General features: G+C 45.7%; 1 protein-coding gene across 3 annotated transcripts in view; it reads right to left on the bottom strand.

Moving 5' to 3' along the window:
• The window catches only part of LMF1 (lipase maturation factor 1), a 92,166-nt gene extending 69,157 nt beyond the window's left edge, over positions 1–23,009 (bottom strand). For 2 of the 3 annotated variants that reach the window (XM_067707161.1, XM_067707160.1), the window contains exons 1-2: positions 22,811–23,009; positions 1,525–1,834 (exon numbers count right to left, since the gene is read on the bottom strand). In XM_067707161.1, the coding sequence (XP_067563262.1) occupies positions 1,525–1,834; positions 22,811–23,003 (503 nt within the window). In that variant the 5' untranslated portion in view covers positions 23,004–23,009. Of the gene's footprint in view, positions 1–1,524; positions 1,835–22,810 lie in introns of those variants that run through there. The other variant, XM_067707162.1, reaches the window with a different exon arrangement.
• Between the last annotated feature and the right edge of the window lie 1,016 nt (positions 23,010–24,025).

The raw sequence follows: 24,025 nt of genomic DNA, 5'->3' as shown, positions 1-24,025 counted from the left end.
ACATTCCACCTACCGGGAGCCAGCCCCTATTTCTACCCTCACTGCTTGGGCCTTCAGAAAAGAAAATGCCATAAATCAGATGTAAATATCATTTGTCTAGGAACCCACACAGTTTCTGTATGGAACTGGACACAGGATGCACCACCACAGTACGATGTTGCCACCCACTTGGTGACCCCTGCAAAACCTGGTAGCCGACGCCCATCACTGTTTCTTCTGATCCACGCAGCCCACGCCACAACACCAGGGCACTGAAGTTTCCCAAAGTCTCTGAATAAATTCTGGCTCTGACTACGAGGGTGTTAGCTGGTCAATAGTTCAATATCAACATGAAGGCCCCGCGAGCAGGGAGGGGAGCCAGGGTGACTGAGATGTCAGCCTTCTTTTCCGTAGACTGGATGGGGAGAGGTGTCTTCAGCTCACACACTGAGTGTCACTCACACTTGCTCGGGGACCAGGGCCAGACGACAGGAGCTGGGAGGGGACCTCTGATGGCTCACGAGCTGAGTGAGTGACACTGAAGGAGTCCGGCGTCTGGGTTAAAACCCATTCATGTCATGGTCCAGGACCTAGCCAGCCCCTTTGACCTGGGCCAGCAGCCAAGAATGTCAGGCCACCGAATGAACCTTTCCTCCCAGAAAACAAAGGCTCTGGTGGGAACATGGCAGGAGGAGGCCCACAGGTGCTTAACCTCCTGCTCCTCTACACAGACACCACCCCTCCTCCACTTCCTGCTCATCCACGCAGACACCACCCCCTTGTCTACTTCCTCCATGTCTACACAGACACCCACCCCGACCCCAGAGCTTTCTCTCAAGGCTTCACCTTCTCTTACAGAGTCCTCTGTGCTTCCTCTGGTAGGTGATTCTTCCCCAGGGCCGGAGCCCAGAACTTGAAGAAGAGCGGTACCCCCTCCTCCACTGTCAAACATGGCCCAGCACTTCATGGCCCTCAATTTTCCTCCAAGCCTATCCAAGCCACACGCTGCACTGATGCCCCCGTCGTGTTCCCATGTGACTCTCCCTCCATGGAGCCCAACGCTGCCTCTGACCTGTCCGGCACTGGAGCCTATTCCCCCCAGCAGGGCTGGTCTGAACTGTGACCACTGGCACCAGTTCCTCTCAAACAAGGAAGGAGCAGGTGGGAGCAGGAGCAGAGGAGTAAGCCTCCAAATCAAGCCCCACCACCAGAGTGCTCCCAGCAGCCCACCCAGCAGCTTCCACCTCCATCTCATGGCCCCCCAGCACAAGAGGCTGGCAATGCTATCTCAGGTGTGGCCATGACACTCCTAACAGAATCCCAATTACACCCAAATAAGGAAGCTCCCGGATTTTGGTTGAATGCGACCAGCAGGGTCTACCACAGCCTAATTAAAAGGGTGACATTTTCCAAATTAACGTAAGAAGTAAGCTCATTTGCTTGCTCCTGTTACTAGGAGGCCTCGTTGGGCTCTGAGGGGTAACACCCCTAGAACCCTGAGTTATCACGTGCCTGCATTATAGGTGCCCCATCCTTCCCTCTTACCAGATCTGCCCCACGTTGACCAGGGACATGTAGAGGACCCAGAGAGCAGCCATGAGAACCATATTGGCACAGCCGGAGACCAGGATGAAAGAGGAGATGCCCAGCCCGAGAAGAGCCAGCGCGTCCAGGTTGAAGTCCATGTGAGACCAGTCCAGCAGCCAGAGGACGGTGGGGGCATAGCTCACGGTCTCCCAGCTGACTTGCCCACGGAAGTGCTGCTGCACACTCCTCAGGTACACTCTGCAGGGCAGCAGTCCCCTGTCTCCAATCAGCTGCTTGTTCTGATGGAAGGCCACCAAGAATGCCACAACTGGAAGGAAAAGAAGACAAAAGGAACATGAACAGGAACACAGCCCTCTGCAGATACTTTTCAGACGTGCAGGGCCTCGGCTAGGCAAGAAGATGAGGCAGAGTCTGACCAGTGGTTTGGAATCAAAGCGTGGACTCAAGGGTATTTCACAAAATCTTGGGGGAGATATTAGAAGATCCAACCTGGAGAAGTCATAATGTATGTGTATATGTATACATAGCTATGTGTGTTGTATCTACTTATACACAACGTATACGTGTATATAAAATAGACACACATTTATATAAAATATGTGCCTGATTACATAAAATGGTTAGTTAACTATCCCAGAATGAACTTTGCTTAAAGAAAATTTACAGTAAAACACTCATGTTAGAAAATAGAAAGGCCTCAAATCTAAACTTCTACTTTAAGAAATCAGAAAAAAGAGTAAATTATATATAAAACAAGCATCACAAAAGACATTTTTAAAAAGAGGTGAAATCAATGAAATTGAGAACAGGGAAAAACACAGAGAAAATCAATAAAACCAAAAGTTGGTTCTTCGATAAAATCAATGTAACTGTTAGAACTCTAGTCAGATTAACCAAGGAAAGAAGACACCAATATCAGGGATCAAAACAGAACACTGCTACAGATCCCACAGGTGTAAAAAGATAATACAGGAATACTACACATCTCTCTAAGATCTTGAGTTTGACAACTTAGATGAAATAGGAGAATTAGTTGAAGGACGCAAACTACCAAAACTCACAAAAGAAGAAATAAAGATAATACATCACAACCAGCCAACTTCATCTCAGAAATGCAAGGCTGGTTCAACCCTCAAAAAACTATCCATGGGCGGAGATCACCTTCCTCCCCACAGATACATCAGAAATACATCTACACGTGGAACAACTCCTACAGAACACCCACTGAACGCTGGCAGAAGACCTCAGACCTCCCAAAAGGCAAGAAACCCCCCAAGTACCTGGGTAGGGCAAAAGAAAAAAGAATAAACAGAAACAAAAGAATAGGGATGGGACCTGCACCAGTGGGAAGGAGGAAAGGTTTCCACACACTAGGAAGCCCCTTTGCGGGCGGAGACTGTGGGTGGCGGAGGGGGGAAGCTTCGGAGCCGCGGAGGAGAGCACAGCAACAGGGGTGCAGAGGGCAAAGCGGAGAGATTCCCGCACAAAGGATCAGTGCCGACTGGCACTCACCAGCCCGAGAGGCTTGTCTGCTCACCCGCCGGGGCGGGCAGGGGCTGGGAGCTGAGGGGATGGCAGGGAGAGGACTGTCGGCGTGAACAGAGCCTGAAGGGGTTAGTGCACCACCGCTAGCCGGGAGGGAGTCCGGGGAAAAGTCTGGACCTGCCAAAGAGGCAAGAGACTTTTTCTTCCCTCTTTGTTTCCTGGCGCGCGAGGAGAGGGGATTAAGAGCGCTGCTTAAAGGAGCTCCAGAGACGGGCGCGAGCCGCGGCTAACAGTGCGGACCCCAGAGACGGTCATGAGACGCTAAGGCTGCTGCTGCCGCCACCAAGAAGCCTGTGTGCGAGCACAGGTCACTATCCACACCTCCCGTCCGGGGAGCCTGTGCAGCCCGCTGCTGCCAGGGTGCCGGGATCCAGGGACAACTTCCCCAGGAGAACACACGGCACGCCTCAGGCTGGTGCAACGTCCTGCTGGCCTATGCCGCCGCAGGCTCGTCCCGCACTCCATGCCCCTCCCTCCCCCGAGCCTGAGTGAGCCAAGGCTCCGGAATCAGCAGCTCCTTTAATCCCGTCCTGTCTGAGCGAAGAACAGACGCCCTCTGGCGACATACACGCAGAGGCGAGGCCAAATCCAAAGCTGAGCCCCAGGAGCCGTGCGAACAAAGAAGAGAAAGGGAAATTTCTCCCAGCAGCCTCAGGAGCAGCGGATTAAAGCTCCACAAGCAACTTGATGTACCCTGCATCGGTGGAATACCTAAATAGACAACAAATCATCCAAAATTGAGGAGGTGAACTTTGAGAGCAAGATTTATTATTTTTTCCCTTTTTTCTCTTTTTGTGAGTGTGTACGTGTATGCTTCTGTGTGAGATTTTGTCTGTATAGTTTTCCTTTCACCATTTGTCCTAGGGTTCTGTCCATCCGTTCTTTTTTTTTTTACTTAAAAAATTTTTTTTTGCTTAATAATTATTTTTTATTTTAATAACTTTATTTTATCTTACTTCATTTTATCTTCTTTTCTTTCTTTCTCTCTCTCTCTCTCTCTCTCTCACCCTCCTTCCCTCCCTCTCTCTCTCTCTCTTTCTTTCTACTTTTTCTCCCTTCTATTCTGAGCCATGTGGATGAAAGGCTCTTGGTGCTGCAGCCAGGAGTCAGTGCTGTGCCTCTGAGGTGGGAGAGCCAACTTCAGGACACTGGTCCACAAGAGACCTCCCAGCAATATCAAATGGCAAAAATCTCCCAGAGATCTCCATCTCAACACCAACGCCCAGCTTCACTCAACGACCAGCAAGCTACAGTGCTGGACACCCTATGACAAACAACTAGCAAGACAGGAACACAACCCCACCCATTAGCAGAGAGGCTGCCTAAAATCATAATAAGTCCACAGACACCCCAAAACACACCACCAGACGTGGACCTGCCCACCAGAAAGACAAGATCCAGCCTCATCCACCAGAACACAGGCACTAGTCCCCTCCACCAGGAAGCCTACACAACCCACTGAACCAACTTTAGTCACTGGGGACAGACACCAAAAACAACGGGAACTACGAACCTGCAGCCTGGAAAAAGGAGACCCCAAACACAGTAAGATAAGCAAAATGAGAAGACAGAAAAACACACAGCAGATGAAGGAGCAAGATAAAAACCCACCAGACCTAACAAATGAAGAGGAAATAGGCAGTCTACCTAAAAAAGAATTCAGAATAATGATAGTAAAGATGATCCAAAATCTTGGAAATAGAATAGAGAAAATGCAAGAAACATTGAACAAGGACCTAGAAGAACTAAAGAGGAAACAAGCAACGATGAACAACACAATAACTGAAATTAGAAATACTCTAGAAGGGATCAATAGCAGAATAACTGAGGCAGAAGAACGGATAAGTGACCTGGAAGATAAAATAGTGGAAATAACTACTGCAGAGCAGAATAAAGAAAAAAGAATGAAAAGAACTGAGGACAGTCCCAGAGACCTCTGGGACAACATTAAACACACCAACATTTGAATTATAGGGGGTCCCAGAAGAAAAAGAGAAAAAGAAAGGGACTGAGAAAATATTTGAAGAGATTATAGTTGAAAACTTCCCTAAATTGGGAAAGGAAATAGTTAATCAAGTCCAGGAAGCACAGAAAGTCCCATACAGGATAAATCCAAGGAGAAACACGCCAAGACACATACTAATCAAACTGTCAAAAATTAAATACAAAGAAAACATATTAAAAGCAGCAAGGGAAAAACAACAAATAACACACAAGGGAATCCCCATAAAGTTAACAGCTGATCTTTCAGCAGAAACTCTGCAACCCAGAAGGGAGTGGGAGGTCATATTTAAAGTGATGAAGGAGAAAAACCTACAACCAAGATTACTCTACCCAGCAAGGATCTCATTCAGATTTGATGGAGAAATTAAAACCTTTACAGACAAGCAAAAGCTGAGAGAGTTCAGCACCACCAAACCAGCTTTACAACAAATGCTAAAGGATCTTCTCTAGGCAAGAAACACAAGAGAAGGAAAAGACCTACAATAACAAACCCAAAACAATTAAGAAAATGGGAATAGGAACATACATATCGATAATTACCTTAAATGTAAATGGATTAAATGCTCCCACCAAAAGACACAGACTGGCTGAATGGATACAAAAACAAGACCCATATATATGCTGTTTACAAGAGTCCCAGTTCAGACCTAGGGACACATACAGACTGAAAGTGAGGGGATGGAAAAAGATATTCCATGCAAATGGAAACCAAAAGAAAGCTGGAGTAGCAATTCTCATATCAGACAAAATAGACTTTAAAATAAAGACTATTAGAAGAGACAAAGAAGGACACTACATAATGATCAAGGGATCGATCCAAGAAGAAGATATAACAATTGTAAATATTTATGCACCCAACATAGGAGCACCTCAATACATAAGGCAAATACTAACAGCCATAAAAGAGGAAATCGACAGTAACACATTCATAGTAGGAGACTTTAACACCTCACTTTCACCAATGGACAGATCATCCAAAATGAAAATAAATAAGGAAACACAAGCTTTAAATGATACATTAAACAAGATGGACTTAATTGATATTTATAGGACATTCCATCCAAAAACAACAGAATACACATTTTTCTCAAGTGCTCATGGAACATTCTCCAGGACAGATCATATCTTGGGTCACAAAACAAGCCTTGGTAAATTTAAGAAAACTGAAATTGTATCAAGTATCTTTTCCGACCACAATGCTATGAGACTAGATATCAATTACAGGAAAAGATCTGTAAAAAATACAAACACATGGAGGCTAAACAATACACTACTTAATAACGAAGTGATCACTGAAGAAATCAAAGAGGAAATCAAAAAATACCTAGAAACAAATGACAATGGCGACACGATGACCCAAAACCTATGGGATGCAGCAAAAGCAGTTCTAAGAGGGAAGTTTATAGCAATACAATCCTACCTTAAGCAACAGGAAACATCTCGAATAAACAACCTAACCTTGCACCTAAAGCAATTAGAGAAAGAACAAAAAACCCGGAAGTTAGGAGAAGGAAAGAAATCATAAAGATCAGATCAGAAATAAATGAAAAAGAAATGAAGGAAATGATAGCAAAGATCAATAAAATTAAAAGCTGGTTCTTTGAGAAGATAAACAAAATTGATAAACCATTAGCCAGACTCATCAAGAAAAAAAGGGAGAAGACTCAAATCAATAGACTTAAAAATGAAAAGGGAGAAGTAACAACTGATAATGCAGAAATACAAAAGATCATGAGAGATTACTACAAGCAACTCTAAGCCAATTAAATGGACAACCTGGAAGAAATGGACAAATTCTTAGAAATGCACAGCCTGCCAAGACTGAATCAGGAAGAAATAGAAAATATGAACAGACCAATCACAAGCACTGAAATTGAAACTGTGATTAAAAATCTTCCAACTAACAAAAGCCCAGGACCAGATGGCTTCACAGGCGAATTCTATCAAACATTTAGAGAAGAGCTAACACCTATCCTTCTCAAACTCTTCCAAAATATAGCAGAGGGAGGAACTCTCCCAAATTCCTTCTACGAGGCCACCATCACCTTGATACCAAAACCAGACAAGGATGTCACAAAGAAAGAAAACTACAGGCCAATATCACAGATGAACACAGATGCAAAAATCCTCAACAAAATACTAGCAAACAGAATCCAACAGCACATTAAAAGGATCATACACCATGATCAAGTGGGGTTTATTCCAGGAATGCAAGGATTCTTCAATATACGCAATCTATCAATGTGATAAACCATATTAACAAATTGAAGGAGAAAAACCATATGATCATCTCAATAGATGCAGAGAAAGCTTTTGACAAAATTCAACACCCATTTATGATAAAAACCCTGCAGAAAGTAGGCACAGAGGGAACTTACCCCAACATAACAAAGGCCATATATGACAAGCCCACAGCCAACATCATCCTCAATGGTGAAAAACTGACACCATTTCCACTAAGATCAGGAACAAGACAAGGTTGCCCACTCTCACCACTCTTATTCAACATAGTTTTGGAAGTTTTAGCCACAGCAATCAGAGAAGAAAAGGAAATAAAAGGAATCCAAATCGGAAAAGAAGAAGTAAAGCTGTCACTGTTTGCAGATGACATGATACTATACATAGAGAATCCTAAAGATGATACCAGAAAACTACTAGAGCTAATCAATGAATTTGGTAAAGTAGCAGGATACAAAATTAATGCACAGAAATCTCTGGCATTCCTATACACTAGTGATGAAAAATCTGAAATGGAAATCAAGAAAACACTCCCATTTACCATTGCAACAAAAGAAATAAAATATCTAGGAATAAACTTACCTAAGGAGACAAAAGACCTGTATGCAGAAAATTATAAGACACTGATGAAAGAAATTAAAGATGATACAAATAGATGGAGAGATATACCATGTTCTTGGATTGGAAGAATCAACATTGTGAAAATGACTCTACTACCCAAAGCAATCTATAGATTCAATGCAATCCCTAACAAACTACCACTGGCATTTTTCACAGAACTAGAACAAAAAATTTCGCAATTTGTATGGAAACACAAAAGACCCCGAATAGCCAAAGCAATCTTGAGAACGAAAAAAGGAGCTGGAGGAATCAGGCTCCCTGACTTCAGACTATACTACAAAGCGACAGTAATCAAGACAGTATGGTACTGGCACAAAAACAGAAAGATAGATCAATGGAACAGGATAGAAAGCCCAGAGATAAACCCACGCACATATGGTCACCTTATCTTTGATAAAGGTGGCAGGAATGTACAGTGGAGAAAGGACAGCCTCTTCAATAAGTGGTGCTGGGAAAACTGGACAGATACATGTAAAAGTATGAGATTAGATCACTCCCTAACATCATACACAAAAATAAGCTCAAAATGGATTAAAGACCTAAATGTAAGGCCAGAAACTATCAAACTCTTAGAGGAAAACATAGGCAGAACACTCTATGACATAAATCACAGCAAGATCCTTTCTGACCAACCTCCTAGAGTAATGGAAATAAAAACAAAAATAAACAAATGGGACCTAATGAAACGTCAAAGCTTTTGCACAGCAAAGGAAACCATAAACAAGACCAAAAGACAACCCTCAGAATGGGAGAAAATATTTGCAAATGAAGCAACTGACAAAGGATTAATCTCCAGAATTTACAAGCAGCTCACGCAGCTCAATAACAAAAAAACAAACAACCCAATCCAAAAATGGGCAGAAGATCTAAATAGACATTTCTCCAAAGAAGATATACAGACTGCCAACAAACACATGAAAGGATGCTCAACATCATTAATCATTAGAGAAATGCAAATCAGAACTACAATGAGATATCATCTCACACCAGTCAGAATGGCCATCATCAAAAAATCTAGAAACAATAAATGCTGGAGAGGGTGTGGAGAAAAGGGAACACCCTTGCACTGCTGGTGGGACTGTGAATTGGTTCAGCCACTATGGAGAACAGTATGGAGGTCCCTTAAAAAACTACAAATAGAACTACCACATGACCCAGCAATCCCACTACTGGGCATATACCCTGAGAAAACCAAAATCCAAAAAGAGTCATGTACCAAAATGTTCATTGCAGCTCTATTTACAATAGCCCAGAGATGGAAACAACCTAAGTGCCCATCATCGGATGAATGGATAAAGAAGATGTGGCACATATATACAATGGAATATTACTCAGCCATAAAAAGAAACGAAATTGAGCTATTTGTAATGAGGTGGATAGACCTAGAGTCTGTCATACAGAGTGAAGTAAGTCAGAAAGAAAAAGACAAATACCGTATGCTAACACATATATATGGAATTTAAGAAGAAAAAAAAATGTCATGAAGAACCCAAGGGTAAGACAGGAATAAAGACACAGACCTCCTGGAGAACGGAATGAGGATATGGGGAGGGGGAAGGGTGAGCTGTGACAGGGCGAAAAAGAGTCATGGACATATACACACTAACAAACGTAAGGTAGATAGCTAGTGGGAAGCAGCCGCATGGCACACGGATATCGGCTCGGTGCTTTGTGACCGCCTGGAGGGGTGGGATAGGGAGGGTGGGAGGGAGGGAGACACAAGAGGGCAGAGATATGGGAACATATGTATAACTGATTCACTTTGTTATAAAGCAGAAACTAACACACCATTGTAAAGCAATTATACCCCAATAAAGATGTTAAAAAAAAAAATCTTCCAACAAACAAAAGCCCAGGACCAGATGGCTTCACAGGCGAATTCTATCAAACATTTAGAGAAGAGCTAACACCTATCCTTCTCAAACTCTTTCAAAATATAGCAGAGGGAGGAACTCTCCCAAACTCATTCTACGAGGCCACCATCACCCTGATACCAAAACCAGACAAGGATGTCACAAAGAAAGAAAACTACAGGCCAATATCACTGATGAACATAGATGCAAAAATCCTCAACAAAATACTAGCAAACAGAATCCAACAGCACATTAAAAGGATCCTACACCATGATCAAGTGGGGTTTATTCCAGGAACGCAAGGATTCTTCAGTATACACAAATCAATCAACGTGATACACCATATTAACAAACTGAAGGTGAAAAACCATACGATCATCTCAATAGATGTCAGAGAAAGCTTTCAACAAAATTCAACACCCATTTATGATAAAAACCCTGCAGAAAGTAGGCGTAGAGGGAACTTTCCTCAACATAATAAAGGCCATATATGACAAACCCCCAGCCAACATCGTCCTCAATGGTGAAAAACTGACACCATTTCCACTAAGATCAGGAACAAGACAAGGTTGCCCACTCTCACCACTCTTATTCAACATAGTTTCGGAAGTTTTAGCCACAGCAATCTGAGAAGAAAAGGAAATAAAAGGAATCCAAATCAGAAAAGAAGAAGTAAAGCTGTCACTGTTTGCAGATGACATGATACTATACATAGAGAATCCTAAAGATGCTACCAGAAAACTACTAGAGCTAATCAATGAATTGGGTAAAGTAGCAGGTTACAAAATTAATGCACAGAAATCTCTGGCATTCCTATACACTAGTGATGAAAAACCTGAAAGTGAAATTAAGAAAACACTCCCATTTACCACCGCAACAAAAAGAATAAAATATCTAGGAATAAACCTACCTAAGGAGACAAAAGACCTGTATGCAGAAAATTATAAGACACTGATGAAAGAAATTAAAGATGATACAAATAGATGGAGAGATATACCATGTTCTTGGATTGGAAGAATCAACATTGTGAAAATGACTCTACTACCCAAAGCAATTTATAGATTCAATGCAATCCCTAACAAACTACCACTGGCATTTTTCACAGAACCAGAACAAAAAATTTCACAATTTGTATGGAAACACAAAAGACCCCGAATTGCCAAAGCAATCTTGAGAACGAAAAACGGAGCTGGAGGAATCAGGCTCCCTGACTTCAGACTATACTACAAAGCTACAGTAATCAAGACAGTATGGTACTGGCACAAAAACAGAAAGATAGATCAATGGAACAGGATAGAAAGCCCAGAGATAAACCCACGCACATATGGTCACCTTATCTTTGATAAAGGTGGCAGGAATGTACAGTGGAGAAAGGACAGCCTCTTCAATAAGTGGTGCTGGGAAAACTGGACAGGTACATGTAAAAGTATGAGATTAGAATACTCCCTAACACCATACACAAAAATAAGCTCAAAATGGATTAAAGACCTAAATGTAAGGCCAGAGACGATCAAACTCTTAGAGGAAAACATAGGCAGAACACTCTATGACATAAATCACAGCAAGATCCTTTTTGACCCACCTCCTAGAGAAATGGAAATAAAAACAAAAATAAACAAATGGGACCTAATGAAACGTCAAAGCTTTTGCACAGCAAAGGAAACCATAAACAAGATGAAAAGACAACCCTCAGAATGGAAGAAAATATTTGCAAATGAAGCAACTGAGAAAGGGTTAATCTCCAAAATTTACAATTAGCTCATGCAGCTCAATATCAAAAAAAACAAAAAACCCAATCCAAAAATGGGCCGAAGACCTAAATAGACATTTCTCCAAAGAAGATATACAGATTGCCAACAAACACATGAAAGAATGCTCAACATCCTTAATCATTAGAGAAATGCAAATCAAAACTACAATGAAATATCATCTCACGCCGGTCAGAATGGCCATCATCAGAAAATCTAGAAACAATAAATGCTGGAGAGGGTGTGGAGAAAAGCGATCACTCTTGCACTGCTGGTGGGAATGTGAATTGGTACAGCCACTGTGGAGAACAGTATGGAGGTTCCTTAAAAAACTACAAATAAAACTACCATATGACCCAGCAATCCCACTACTGGGCATATACTCTGAGAAAACCATAATTCAAAAAGAGTCCTGTACCAAAATATTCATTGCAGCTCTATTTACAATAGCCAGGACATGGAAGCAACCTAAGTGCCCATCATCGGATGAATGGATAAAGAAGATGTGGCAATATATACAATGGAATATTACTCAGCCATAAAAAGAAATGAAATTGAGTTATTTGTAGTGAGGTGGATGGACCTAGAGTCTGTCATACAGAGTGAAGTAAGTCAGAAAGAGAAAGACAAATACTGTATGCTAACACATATATATGGAATCTAAGAAAAAAAATGTCATGAAGAACCTAGGGTTAAGACGGGAATAAAGACACAGACCTACTAGAGAATGGACTTAAGGATATGGGGAGGGGGAAGGGTAAGCTGTGACAAAGTGAGAGAGTGGCATGGACATATATACACTACCAAGCGTAAAACAGATAGCTAGTGGGAAGCAGCCGCATAGCACAGGGAGATCAGCTCGGTGCTTTGTGACCACCTAGAGGGGTGGGATAGGGAGGGTGGGAGGGAGGGAGACACAAGAGGGCAGAGATATGGGAACATATGTATATGTATTAACTGATTCACTTTGTTATAAAGCAGAAACTAACACACCATTGTAAGGCAATTATACCCCAATAAAGATGTAAAAAAAAAATAAAAATAATATACACCTTATTTTACTTTTATTTATAACTTAAGGGCTTCCCTGGTGGCGCAGTGGTTGAGAGTCCGCCTGCCGATGCAGGGGACACGGGTTCGTGCTCCGGTCCTGGAAGATCCCACATGCCGCGGAGCAGTTGGGCCCGTGAGCCATGGCCGCTGCGCCTGCGCGTCCGGAGCCTTGTCTCCGCAACGGGAGAAGCCACAACAATGAGAAGCCCGCGTACCGCAAAACAAAACAAAACAAACAAACAAAAAACTATCCATGGGGACTCCCCTGGTGGTCCAATGGCTAAGTCTCTGCACTCCCAATGCAGGGGGCCTGGGTTCTGTCCCTGGTCGGGGAACTAGATCCCACATGCCGCAACTAAGAGTTCACATGCCACAAGTAAAGATCCTGCACATCGCAACTAAAAGATCCCACGTGCCACAACTAAAAGATTCTGCATGCCGCAACTAAATATCCCACACGCGGCAAGGAACATCCCAAGTGCCTCAACTAAGACCCAGGAAGCCAAACAAATAAATAAATAAATATTTTTTAAAAAATCAATGTAATCACCACACTAACAAACTAAATCAGAAAACCATAAGATAGTATCAATAGACCCACAAAAAAGTACATGAAAGAATTCATCCATTCATGGTAAAAAAACTTTCAGCAAATTAGGAATAGAAGGGTACTTCATCAGTCTATAAAACGTAACTATGAAAAACCTACAGCCAAGATCATACTTAAAGATTAATGACTGAATACTCTTCCCTGAAGATTTGGAACAAAGCAAGACTATCTCTTCTCTTATTACTCATATTCAACACTGTATAGGAAATCCTAGCTAGTGCAATGAAGCAAGTATAAGAAATAAAGGTATATAGGTTAGAAAGGAAGAAATGAAACTATCTCTATTAATAGACTGCCTATGTAGAAAATCCCAAAGAATCGACAAAAAAGAAAGAAGAAGAAGAAAAAGCCCTCATGGCACTAATAAGTGAGTTTAAGAAGGTCACAGAATACAAGACCAATATACAAAAGTCAATTATATTCCTATATATCAGCAATGAACAACTGTAAGCTGAATGTTTAAATATTACAATAGCCACCAAAAAAAGTGCCTAGGGCTTCCTTGGTGGCGCAGTGGTTGAGAGTCTGCCTGCCGATGCAGGGGACACGGGTTCGTGCCCCGGTCCAGGAAAATCCCACATGCCGCGGAGCGGCTGGGCCCGTGAGCCATGGCTGCTGGGCCTGCGCGTCCGGAGCCTGTGCTCCGCAGTGGGAGAGGCCACACCAGTGAGAGGTCCACATACCGCAAAAAAAAAAAAAAAAAAGTGCCTAGATAAAAAACTAACAAAATATATGCAGAATCCGTACATGGGAAACTACAAAACATGATGAGAGAAATCAAAGAAGATCAAAATAAATGGAAAGATTCATTGTGTTCACGAACTGGAAGAAGAGCCAGCATTATTAAGAGGTCAGTTCTCCCCAATTTGATCTATAGAGTCAATGCAATCTCAATCAAAACATCTGGTAAGCTTTTCCATAGATATTGACAAGCTGATTCTAAAATGTATATGTAAGAGCAAAGGAACTAGGATAGCCAAAATAATTCCGATGACGAACAAAGTTCGAGGACTCATTTTATCCAATTTCAAGACTTACTACAAAGCTACAGTAATCAAGACAGTGTGGTATTAGCAAAAGTACAGACACATAAATCAATGGGAGACTAGAGAGTCCAGAAGTAGACCTACACAAAGACAGTCAACTGATTTCTGACAAGGGTGCAAAGACAATTACAGACAAAGACAGTATTTTCAACAAGCGGTGCTGGAACAACTAGACATCATACGCAAAAAAAATGAACCTTGACACATAACTCACACTTTGTACAAAAATTTATTCAAAAGGACCAGAGACCTAAATGTAAAACATAAAAGTATGGAACTTCTAAAATAAAATATAGAAGAAAATCTATGTGACTTGTGTTTGGCAATGAGTTTTTAGATACAACACCCAAAGCATGACCCATGAAAGAAAACACTGATAAATTCTACTTTATCAAATGAAAAACTTTTGTTCTGTAAAAGATTTTTTTTTTTTTTTTTTGCTCTACGTGGGCCTCTCACTGTCGTGGCCTCTCCCGTTGCGGAGCACAGGCTTCAGACGCGCAGGCCCAGCGGCCATGGCTCATGGGCCCAGCCGCTCCGCAGCATGTGCGATCTTCCCAGACCGGGGCACGAACCCGAGTCCCCTGCATCGGCAGGCGGACTCCCAACCACTGCGCCACCAGGGAAGCCCTGTAAAAGATATTTTTAAGAGAACGAAAAGACAAGCCATAGACTGGGAAAAATACCTGCAAATCACATATCTGATAAAGGACTTGCATCCAGAATAAAGTACCATTAAAACTCAACAACAAGAAAACAAACAACCCAGTTTTTTAAAGGGCAAAAGATCTGAACAGATACTGAAAGTCATCTGCTTCACACAAAGAAGATACACAGATGGCAAATGAGCACATGAAAAGATGCTTAATATCATTTGTTAGTGGGGACACGCCAATTAAAACCACAATGCAGGGGCTTCCCTTGTGGTGCTGTGGTTAAGAATCCGCCTGCCAATGCAGGGGACACGGGTTAGTGCCCTGGTCCGGGAAGATCCCACATGCTGCAGAGCAACTAAGCCCGGGAGCCCCAACTACTGAGCCTGCGCTCTAGAGCCCGCGAGCCACAACTACTGAAGCCCACGTGCCTAGAGCCCATGGTGCTCTGCAACGAGAGAAGCCACCGCAATGAGAAGCCTGCGTACCGCAATGAAGAGTAGCCCCCGCTCACCGCAACTAGAGAAAGCCCACGTGCAGCAACAAAGACCCAACGCAGTCAAAAATAAATTAATTAAATAAATAAATATTTTAAAAAACTTAAAAAAAAAAAAACAACGCAATGCAGTATCACCACACACCTATCGTAACAGCCAAAATCCAAAAAACTGAAAATACCGAATGCTCCAGAGGATTCAGAAAAAGAGGAACTCTCATTCATTGCTCGTAGGAGGCAAACTGGTACGGTCACTCTGGAGGACAGTTTGGCAGTTTCTTATAAAGTTAAACACAGATTTACCATATGACCCAGCAATTATACTCTTACGTGTTCACTCAAGTGAACTGAAAACTTACATTTACAAAAAAGCCTGCATGCAACTGTTTACAGGAGCTTTGGTCATAATTGCTAAAACTGGAAACAACATAGATGTCCCTCAGAGCTTGAATGGATAAAAACTGTGGTGCGTTCATAAAACGGTATGATATTCAGAGAGAATATCAACGGAATGTTGATTCACTCAACAGCATGGAAAGATCTCAAGTACATTTTACTAAGTAAAGGAACCCAGACCCAAAGGCTACACACTGTAGGATTCCATTCATCTGACACACTGGAAAAGACAAAACCATGGGGCAGAACACATACCAGAGCATGCCAGGGGCTGCGGGGGGAAGCCGATTACGTGGACAGGGGAATTTTCAAGAGATGTAACTATTCTGGTACAGTACTAGAGTGACTGATAACTATGCATTTGTCAAAACCCATAATTGTACATCATAAAAAACGAACTTTAATGTATATAAACTATCAAAACAACCTAGCCAGGAGGTTAGGGGATGCCAGCATAGAATGCAGACTGTGACAAATGAATCAAACTCTATCACAAATGTATAACTCGGCCACACTGAATGCAAGGAAAGAGGGAGGGCTGGCCTAAGAAACTTTGGAAATTGTTCTGAGTAAAAACTAAGCACAAAGACAAAAGTAACTGTATAGAAACACCGGAGTCTAATTGGGGGTAGGCGAACAATTCTAAGACTGCTTTGCATGTGCATTGGGGTTAAGCAAATAAACCATGGGGGATGGTGGGGCAAGATTTCTCACTAGTGGAGAAGGAGGTTCCAGATAAGCAAAAAGGGAAGGCCAACACACACCCCACATACTGGATGAGAATCGGAGATGCCAATGAGAATTCATGTTTACCCTAATATACATTCAAATGGATATGCAGAGAAATGACCATATGTGAGTGAGCACACCCACATATGTAACCTAGCTCTGTTTGCTAAGAGAGTCTGGAAGCAGTGACACCCCAGTAGCAATGGGCACTCTCAGCACAGCACCCAGATCTGGGTTCCTAACACCACTCTCAAATAAAAGGAACGAGGGCTCCTGGAGAAATGGCTGGTTTTAGGGCTGGGAAATGAGAGGAGCCTGCAGCATCCTGTAGTACCACAAAGTAAGGAAGCTCTCGAAAAATAAAGAATGGAGGCATGTCACAGGGATACGGGAGACAACTGGGAAGAACCACCACTGACCAGAGCTGGACAATTTGATACCACGAGGAACACTGCTGGACCACAACCCACAGTGTAAACAAATATGACAATTGCCAAATAAATTCATTACAGAGGATATCCAAATAACATGTGGAGATACCACCTCGGGGGGTCCCTGGAGCATGGACTGGACCCCATGACGGACGGAAAAAGGAGAACTTGACAGAGGAGACACCTGGCAGACACACCCCAACCAGGTGATCCAGGTCAGTATCACCCGTGATGCGAAGGGTGCCTCTCCTCTGTGAGATTCTCCCCACAACCTGTCCAGTCATGAGAAGACATTAGACAAGCCCAATTTGAGGGACATTCTACCAAACACATGACCAGACATGCTCAAAACTGTCAAGGTCATGAAGAGGCAGGGAAGTCCAGAGACTGCTGCAGACCAGAGGGGACAGAGGAGCCATGACGGCTAATGCAGTGCGGGGACACCGGATGGGAAGGGGTGCTGGTGGAAAACCAATAAGGTCTGGAGTTTGGTTAATAGTTTTGTTTTGTTTTTAAAGGCAAATGTTTCTTGAATACTACGTGCGGCTCACTGTAACTGCAGGAAGAAAATTGAGACCTGATCCCCCCCATGACAGCAGATGTCCAGGATGTCAGGAATAAAGACAGAACACTGGACACCAGAGGGTCAGCAGGGAGGGCTCCCCTGGTCTTCTCCTCGCACCCCTCCTGCTGCCTCCATCACTGGGCAAAAGCTGCCCAAGTCCATATGCCACCGACTTTCCTGGTAACATGGAGGCCACCCCCACAGTGGTGCCCACCCAGCCCTGGCCGTGTGTGTGCACATCCACACACACGCACCCAGGTGGAGCCTGTCTCTCCCGACTCAGACTACGTGGGGACCTAATTAGCAATGGCTGAACAGCTGGACATCCTCCCTCCCCACAACCACACTCCAATGCCATGAAAGAAAAACGAAATTTGGTCTCACTAGTTAAAAAGTAAATCTACCAACAACACATTAAAAGGATCATACACCCTGATCAAGTGGGATTCATCCCAGGGAGGCAAGGATTCTTCAATATATGCAAATCAATCAATGTGATATGCCACATTAACAAATCGAAGAATAAAAACCATATGATCATCTCAACAGATGGAGAAAGAACTTTTGACAAAGTTCAACATCCATTTACGATATTTTCAATTTTTAATTTAAAAAAATTTAAAGTTTTAAATTGTGGTAAAATACACAAAGCATAAAACATACCATCTTAACTTAAAAAAAAAAAGTAAATCTAAGGCAAGCATCATAGGAAACTTCCTACCTTACAGGAAAAAATGATAATAGAATGGATTTAAATTTCAGATGAAAAGAACCTATTCATTTTTCACTCCTGTTATAGAAATGCCTAAATAAAGAAAAAAGTTTTCAAAAAATCATAGGATCTCAAAGCTAAACCAAACAACCAACCTTAGAAAGGCTCAGTCAGCCCCCACTCTGCTCTAGGAAAGAGTCAGCCCTCTGCCCAGCTCTAGGAAGGAAGGGGACACCCCCCCACCACCACAGCTCTAGGAAAGGAGGAGACAGCCCCTGACCAGCTCTAGGAAGGAAGGAGACAGGGCCCAGGCATGAGACTCTCAGCTGCTCCCTGGTGGGGTAACCCACAGACTGACCTAGGAGAGGTTACCAGGTCACCTAATATGCATTATCAAGGATGTCTGCAAATATTTTCTTTAAAATATCAAAAAGAAAAAATTTAGTTTTCTCTCCCTTTCAGATAAAGTGCTATAAAATTAAAACAGAATCATCTCCGAAATGTCACTCTCCGATGGGTGGTTTTATGGACTGTGGCTACATTCTGGGCCTTAGAAAAATAACCTCCAGTACTTTTTCTTTAAAGGTTTTCTTTAAAGGTGTGTGCTGTAGAGAGCTCAGACGTAGGGCAGGTTTATTTCTTAAACAAACTGGAAGCATTTTACAGAGAAGCTTGTGAAATCAAGCAGAGCATTTCATTAGCAATCAAGGGGACTGGAGGGAAGAACTAACTTCCCATGAATCTTGGAAGCGCTGAAAGCTCAGAACAACAGAAAATGAAGCAAGATTCGAGTACTCTTTTGGTTCCATTTTCTTCCTCAAAATTTCCAAAGAACACCTAAGAGTTCAGCAAATGCAGGTGTGTGTGGTTCTGCTGGGCTGCGCCAGTGCTGGGCCTGGGCGCTGACTGGCCGCAAGGCTAAGCTACCAGACCCCAGGTGAGACCTCTTGACCATGAGTGAGACAAGCTGCCGCTGCTAGAGGGTGCAGTTTAGGTTCACCTCAGACGCTCTAACAGTGACTGGCAGCTGGGAGGAAAGACCTAATAAACTCTACTACAGGTAAAGTAAACAAGGAAAGACTCAAGCATGACACTGCACAGCAAATCTGAACCAAAAGGACAGTACCGTAAGCTGGCAAAGCCAGGAATCAGAGTTGGGCTGAAACTAGTTGTGAGATCTTTTTGAAGTAGGATTTTAAAAGATATATTATCCCGGGGACTCCAAGGTACCATATGAAACTGGGGAGATAAATAATTTTGCTGATGTGTCAAAAAGTCCTCCATTCGCTCCAGTGCTTGCAGTTCCTTGGAGAGCACCATGGCGGCAGTCACCTACACATGGTTACTCATACGGTCCTGGCCATCACGGCGGGTCCCATATGAGGGCACAATTCCCGAGGCCTGGGAGGAGCTCACCTTCTTCTGCAACAGATCCTCGTTTAGCTTCAGGCTCTGGTCTGAGCTGGGAGCCTCAGTGCATTGGTGGTCCCCAAAGGGGTACATCTGGGACCCACTGGGGGGTCTGAACAGACAGGGGCCTGGAGTCAGCAGACTGGGCAGGGCCAGAGAAGCTCGTCCAGAACTAGGGCAGGAGTCTTAAGTCTGAGTGAGCTCACCTGGGCCCTGCGAAGGAACGAGGAAGGGAGCTCACAGAGCCACGCCATCACATGACAAGGACCCGGGCCAGGATGGCAAGGCAGCAGACTCGAAAAGCTCCCAGAGAGGAAAAAAGGTCCCTGTGGTATTGTCATATCATAAGAAATATTTATTTGGTCTTCGTCCAGGTTCCTGGCACAAAGCTCCTAAAACCCCAGGGATTTCCTGAGTGATGAGGTGAGAGGAGCATCTGTTATTCATAACAAGCCCCTTTCAACCTTACCTGGGTTTATACCAATGAGGTGATTCTTGGAGGATGGGGGCTGGTTGCCAGAGGAAATTTCAGCCCCACTCCTGACCTCTAACCTCACGGGACGGGGAGGGGCTGGAGACGCAGCTGATCTCCAACAGCCAGGGATTTAATCAGTCCTGCCTGTGTAATGGAGCCTCCACACAAACCCCAAATGGAGGGGTTCAGGGAGGTGCTGGGAGGGTGGCTCCCTGGGAGGGCGTGGGGGCTCTGCACCCCTTCCCACACCTTCCCTGGGCATCTCTCCCATCTGGCTGTTCCCGAGTCATGTCCTTTATGATAAACCAGTAACATAAGCAAAGTGTTCCCCTGAGTTCTGTGAGCTGTTCTGGCAAGTTATGGAACCCGAGGAGGGGGTCGTGGGAACCCCAATTTACATATGGTTGGTCAGAAGCACAGGTGACGGCCTGGACTTCTCACTGGCGTCTGTGGTGTTGGGGGGTGTCTCGTGGGACTGAGCTCTCAGCCTGTGGGGACCCTGGGCAGTTAGGGTCAAAACGCACTGACTTGCAGGACACTCACGTGGTGTCTGGACAATCAGACGATTACTCGCTGTGAGAAAAAACCCACATCTGGTGTCACAAGCATGTGAGCAGAAGAAATAAAAGTGTTTCCTTTTAGTCACCTGCAAAAGAGTAGGAGTCAGACTGTGTAAAGACCCCTTGACATCACAAAGTTCTGAGGAAAACTGCTCTGAGAGCCACAGACCCAGGCAAGTGGCCAATTTCTACGTGTGCAAGGAAGGACACAGAAAGTTCACCTTCCCTGTATCTTTTCTTGGAATGTTGTTTTGGGATATGCTCCAGTAAAGAGAGAGAATAAACCCCCAAACAAGACACGAGATCTGAGGAATTACAACTACAACTCAGAGAGAACCAGGGGCCTCTCGGGTGGGCAGTCTCTGACCTGAGTGTCACACCCAGGGCCTGGGGTGCCGAGCTGGGGAGGAGGGAGGACACAGTTGGAAAAGTATCCTGTGGTGGCACAGAGCAATGATAAAGGCTGCAAAACGTCAAGGAAATTTTATGGAGCAGGAGCTGCTCCTAGAAGACAGAGGACGGAGGTATTAAACACCGACCCTGGCTTCAAGGAGCTCCCAGGGAGTCGCACAGACAGGTAGACTAATGACACTAAGAACTCTGTTAGATGTTCAGAGGGTGAAGGAAGCATAGGCTAGGGGTCCATTATTCAGCCTCCTGGTGGGGTCAGCAGTCCATGAGGGCAACTGTAACACTCAACGTCAAGTGAAAGCTGTGGACAGTCTGTGGCATTGTGGGAAATTCCTGGGACTTAAGGGACTCTGAGGTAGCTCACAGTCCCCAGGAGATCTGGAACCCTCCAGAAAGAAATCAATACAGGGCGACTGCCTACTTGCCAGAGCCATCTCAGCCAGGGACCCTCGTCCCTGAAGATGGTAAACTGGTTCCTTCGTGCAGCTGAAAAGCACTGACTCTACCCCAAATAGCGAGAAAAGATGGGGGTGGGGGGAATGCATATGCCAAAGCAAATCATTCTGTGCTCAGTACCGGCCTTAAAATATCTTCTTGACCCACTGGTTCAAAACGGTTTCCTTCTGAACCGAACAGAGAATCCCTGTGGAGATCAAAGGCAGCCCCTAACACTGGAAAGCCAAGCTGAGTTTTTTATAAGCTGTGCTCTCTGCGAGCTAAGCCACCGGGGTTTTTCTACTGTCATGGCGCCGGTTTAAGGGTCTGTTAAAGTCTCGGAGATTAACTTTGTCTTGACTCCATCTTTTACTAAGTGACAGCTCAACCGTTTAGAATGACTAATCCCGTGGAGAATAAAGCAATACTGGCAAGAAGTATTTTCTATAGTAACTTAGAGCGCACGAGAGTCGAAGCTGAATCCCCCAGCGCCGCACACCGAGCCTCACCGCGCGCCCGGCCCTGGTCCCCGCGGCGCCCCGCTCGGTGTGTGATGACGGTCGCTGTGCAAAGCGTGGCATTTCCACTCCCTTGGAACGCATGTTCTGAAAACTCAGAAATGACGCCGGGACGGCCGGTGCCCGCGGCGTGCAATCCCGGCCGGCCCGCCGGGTACCAGCGCCCTCCGGAACCCTCTAGAAGGGCGACTGCCCACTGGCCCCAGGCCATCTCAGCCGGGGGCTGTGCCCCAACCCCACTGGCCCCCGCACTGCCACGTTTGTCTGAGAAGCCCAGTTTGGCTTCAGGCACCAATGCTCGACCCAGGGCGTTTGTGCCCCTCCAGGCGTGGGGATCGGGGTTGGGGGGGTGTGCACTCCCCGCGCGCGCGGACGGGGGGCGTCGGGTGTCCAGCGGTGTTCTGGGGGGCGGCCTGGGGCGAGGGGAGGGAGAGAGGGAGACTGGGGCAGACCACGCGGTTCTCCGCCTGATCAAACCTGGCGCGCACAGAACCCCGCAGATGAGGCCGCACCTGCTGCTCAGGCCTCAAAGCTTTGGAGCCGCGGGGAGGCGGCGGGGCCACAGCTCGTGGGACCTGTAGGCGGCAAAGGGGAGTCACCGCCTCACGAGCTCCTGGTCAGCGCGGGGTCGGCATGGGGGCCCCCCGGACCTGCAGGACGGAGGGGGCGCAGGGCCGAGGCTCGGCCGCGAACCCGCTTGGGGGTGGGCCTGAGGGTGGGGGGCAGGGCGCGAGCGGAGGGACCACACTGGGGCGCCTGGCCCCGCGAACTCACAGTAAACGAAAGCGAGGGCCTTCAGGAGCACGATTCTGGTCAGCCAGAAGGTGCCCGCGCGGAGGCGGGCTGGGCAGCCCGCAGGGTCGCGCCCCGGCCCTGGCGAAGATTCAGGCGCCGGGCCCGCGACCCCGGCCTTCCGCCTCCTCAAGGGCTCCTCCGGCGTCGCCATCGCCGGGCCGTCGGAGCGCATGCGCGAGGAGCGCCGCACGCTGAAAATGCCCCGCCCACGCCGAGAGACCCCGCCCACACTTAGAGGTCCGACCAACTCCGGCCAGCCACGCCCATGCGCGGGGAGCGAGGACTTGGCCCGATACCGCTCGCGCTCCCCGCAGGTCGCTCGGGGCGCTGCAGCCGTGAGAGTAACGGGGTGGGTTCGTGGAGAACGGCTCGTCGCCCCACCTGGAGCGGGCTTGACCCACTCACTCGTTCATTCACTCGCTCATTCATTCATTGAATTAGCCAAAGTTGCAGAGGCCCCCAGTGCACTCCCCTACCTAGGCGCCTCCCCTCCTGGACCCTCACACTGGAGAGGGACGGATGGCACTTCAGAAGCAGAAATGCAATGTGAAAGAGATTATTGGAAAGCACGTATCAGACCACAGGCCTTCTCCGCGTCCAGGGCAGCTGAGATGTGGGCAGCCAAGGACCCTGGAGGGTACTGCGCTCCTGCTGCACGCCCTGGCAGTGTGTAGACTTGCATTCCTGCAGAGGAAAGGCCAGAGCAGCAGCTTCACCCCAGGGCTCCAGGCTGCCACTGCCTGAACGGGTGGTGTGGACCGGTACCTCACAGGTGTCCCCTCCCAACTCCCCATCTCTGCTGTCTGAGGAGGGTGCTGGGGTGATGATCACACAGCTAGTGAGGGACAGTGCACGCAGTGGCTGGGCCCTAAAGTTCAGACGCTCCAGCTTTCTTTCCCTTTACCCCCCACCAACCCCACAACATCTCTGCACAGGACAGCAAAGTCCCCTTAGACGGTCAGCGCTCCTATTGGCCCTCAAGACTGGACCTCCCGCTGCAGGGGAGAGTGGTGGGCTGAGGATTCAGAGTAAGGAAGAGCTTACTGACCAATGACCCAAGCATAACCCCAGTGAGGACACAAGCAACTCTACATTCTGAAGATACAGGAGAGGTGTCTCTAAGCAGGTGGAATGGTAGGCATTCCTCAGAGGAAGGAAGAGCTGTGTGAGAGAGTGGACCTTAGGGGTTACTGG

The sequence above is a fragment of the Pseudorca crassidens genome, chromosome 15 (genome assembly GCF_039906515.1).
Source record: "Pseudorca crassidens isolate mPseCra1 chromosome 15, mPseCra1.hap1, whole genome shotgun sequence".
In the NCBI taxonomy this organism is placed as follows: domain Eukaryota; kingdom Metazoa; phylum Chordata; class Mammalia; order Artiodactyla; family Delphinidae; genus Pseudorca; species Pseudorca crassidens.
The sequence above is the reverse complement of the archived record's forward strand: the minus strand, read 5'-3'. Positions and strand labels throughout refer to the sequence as shown.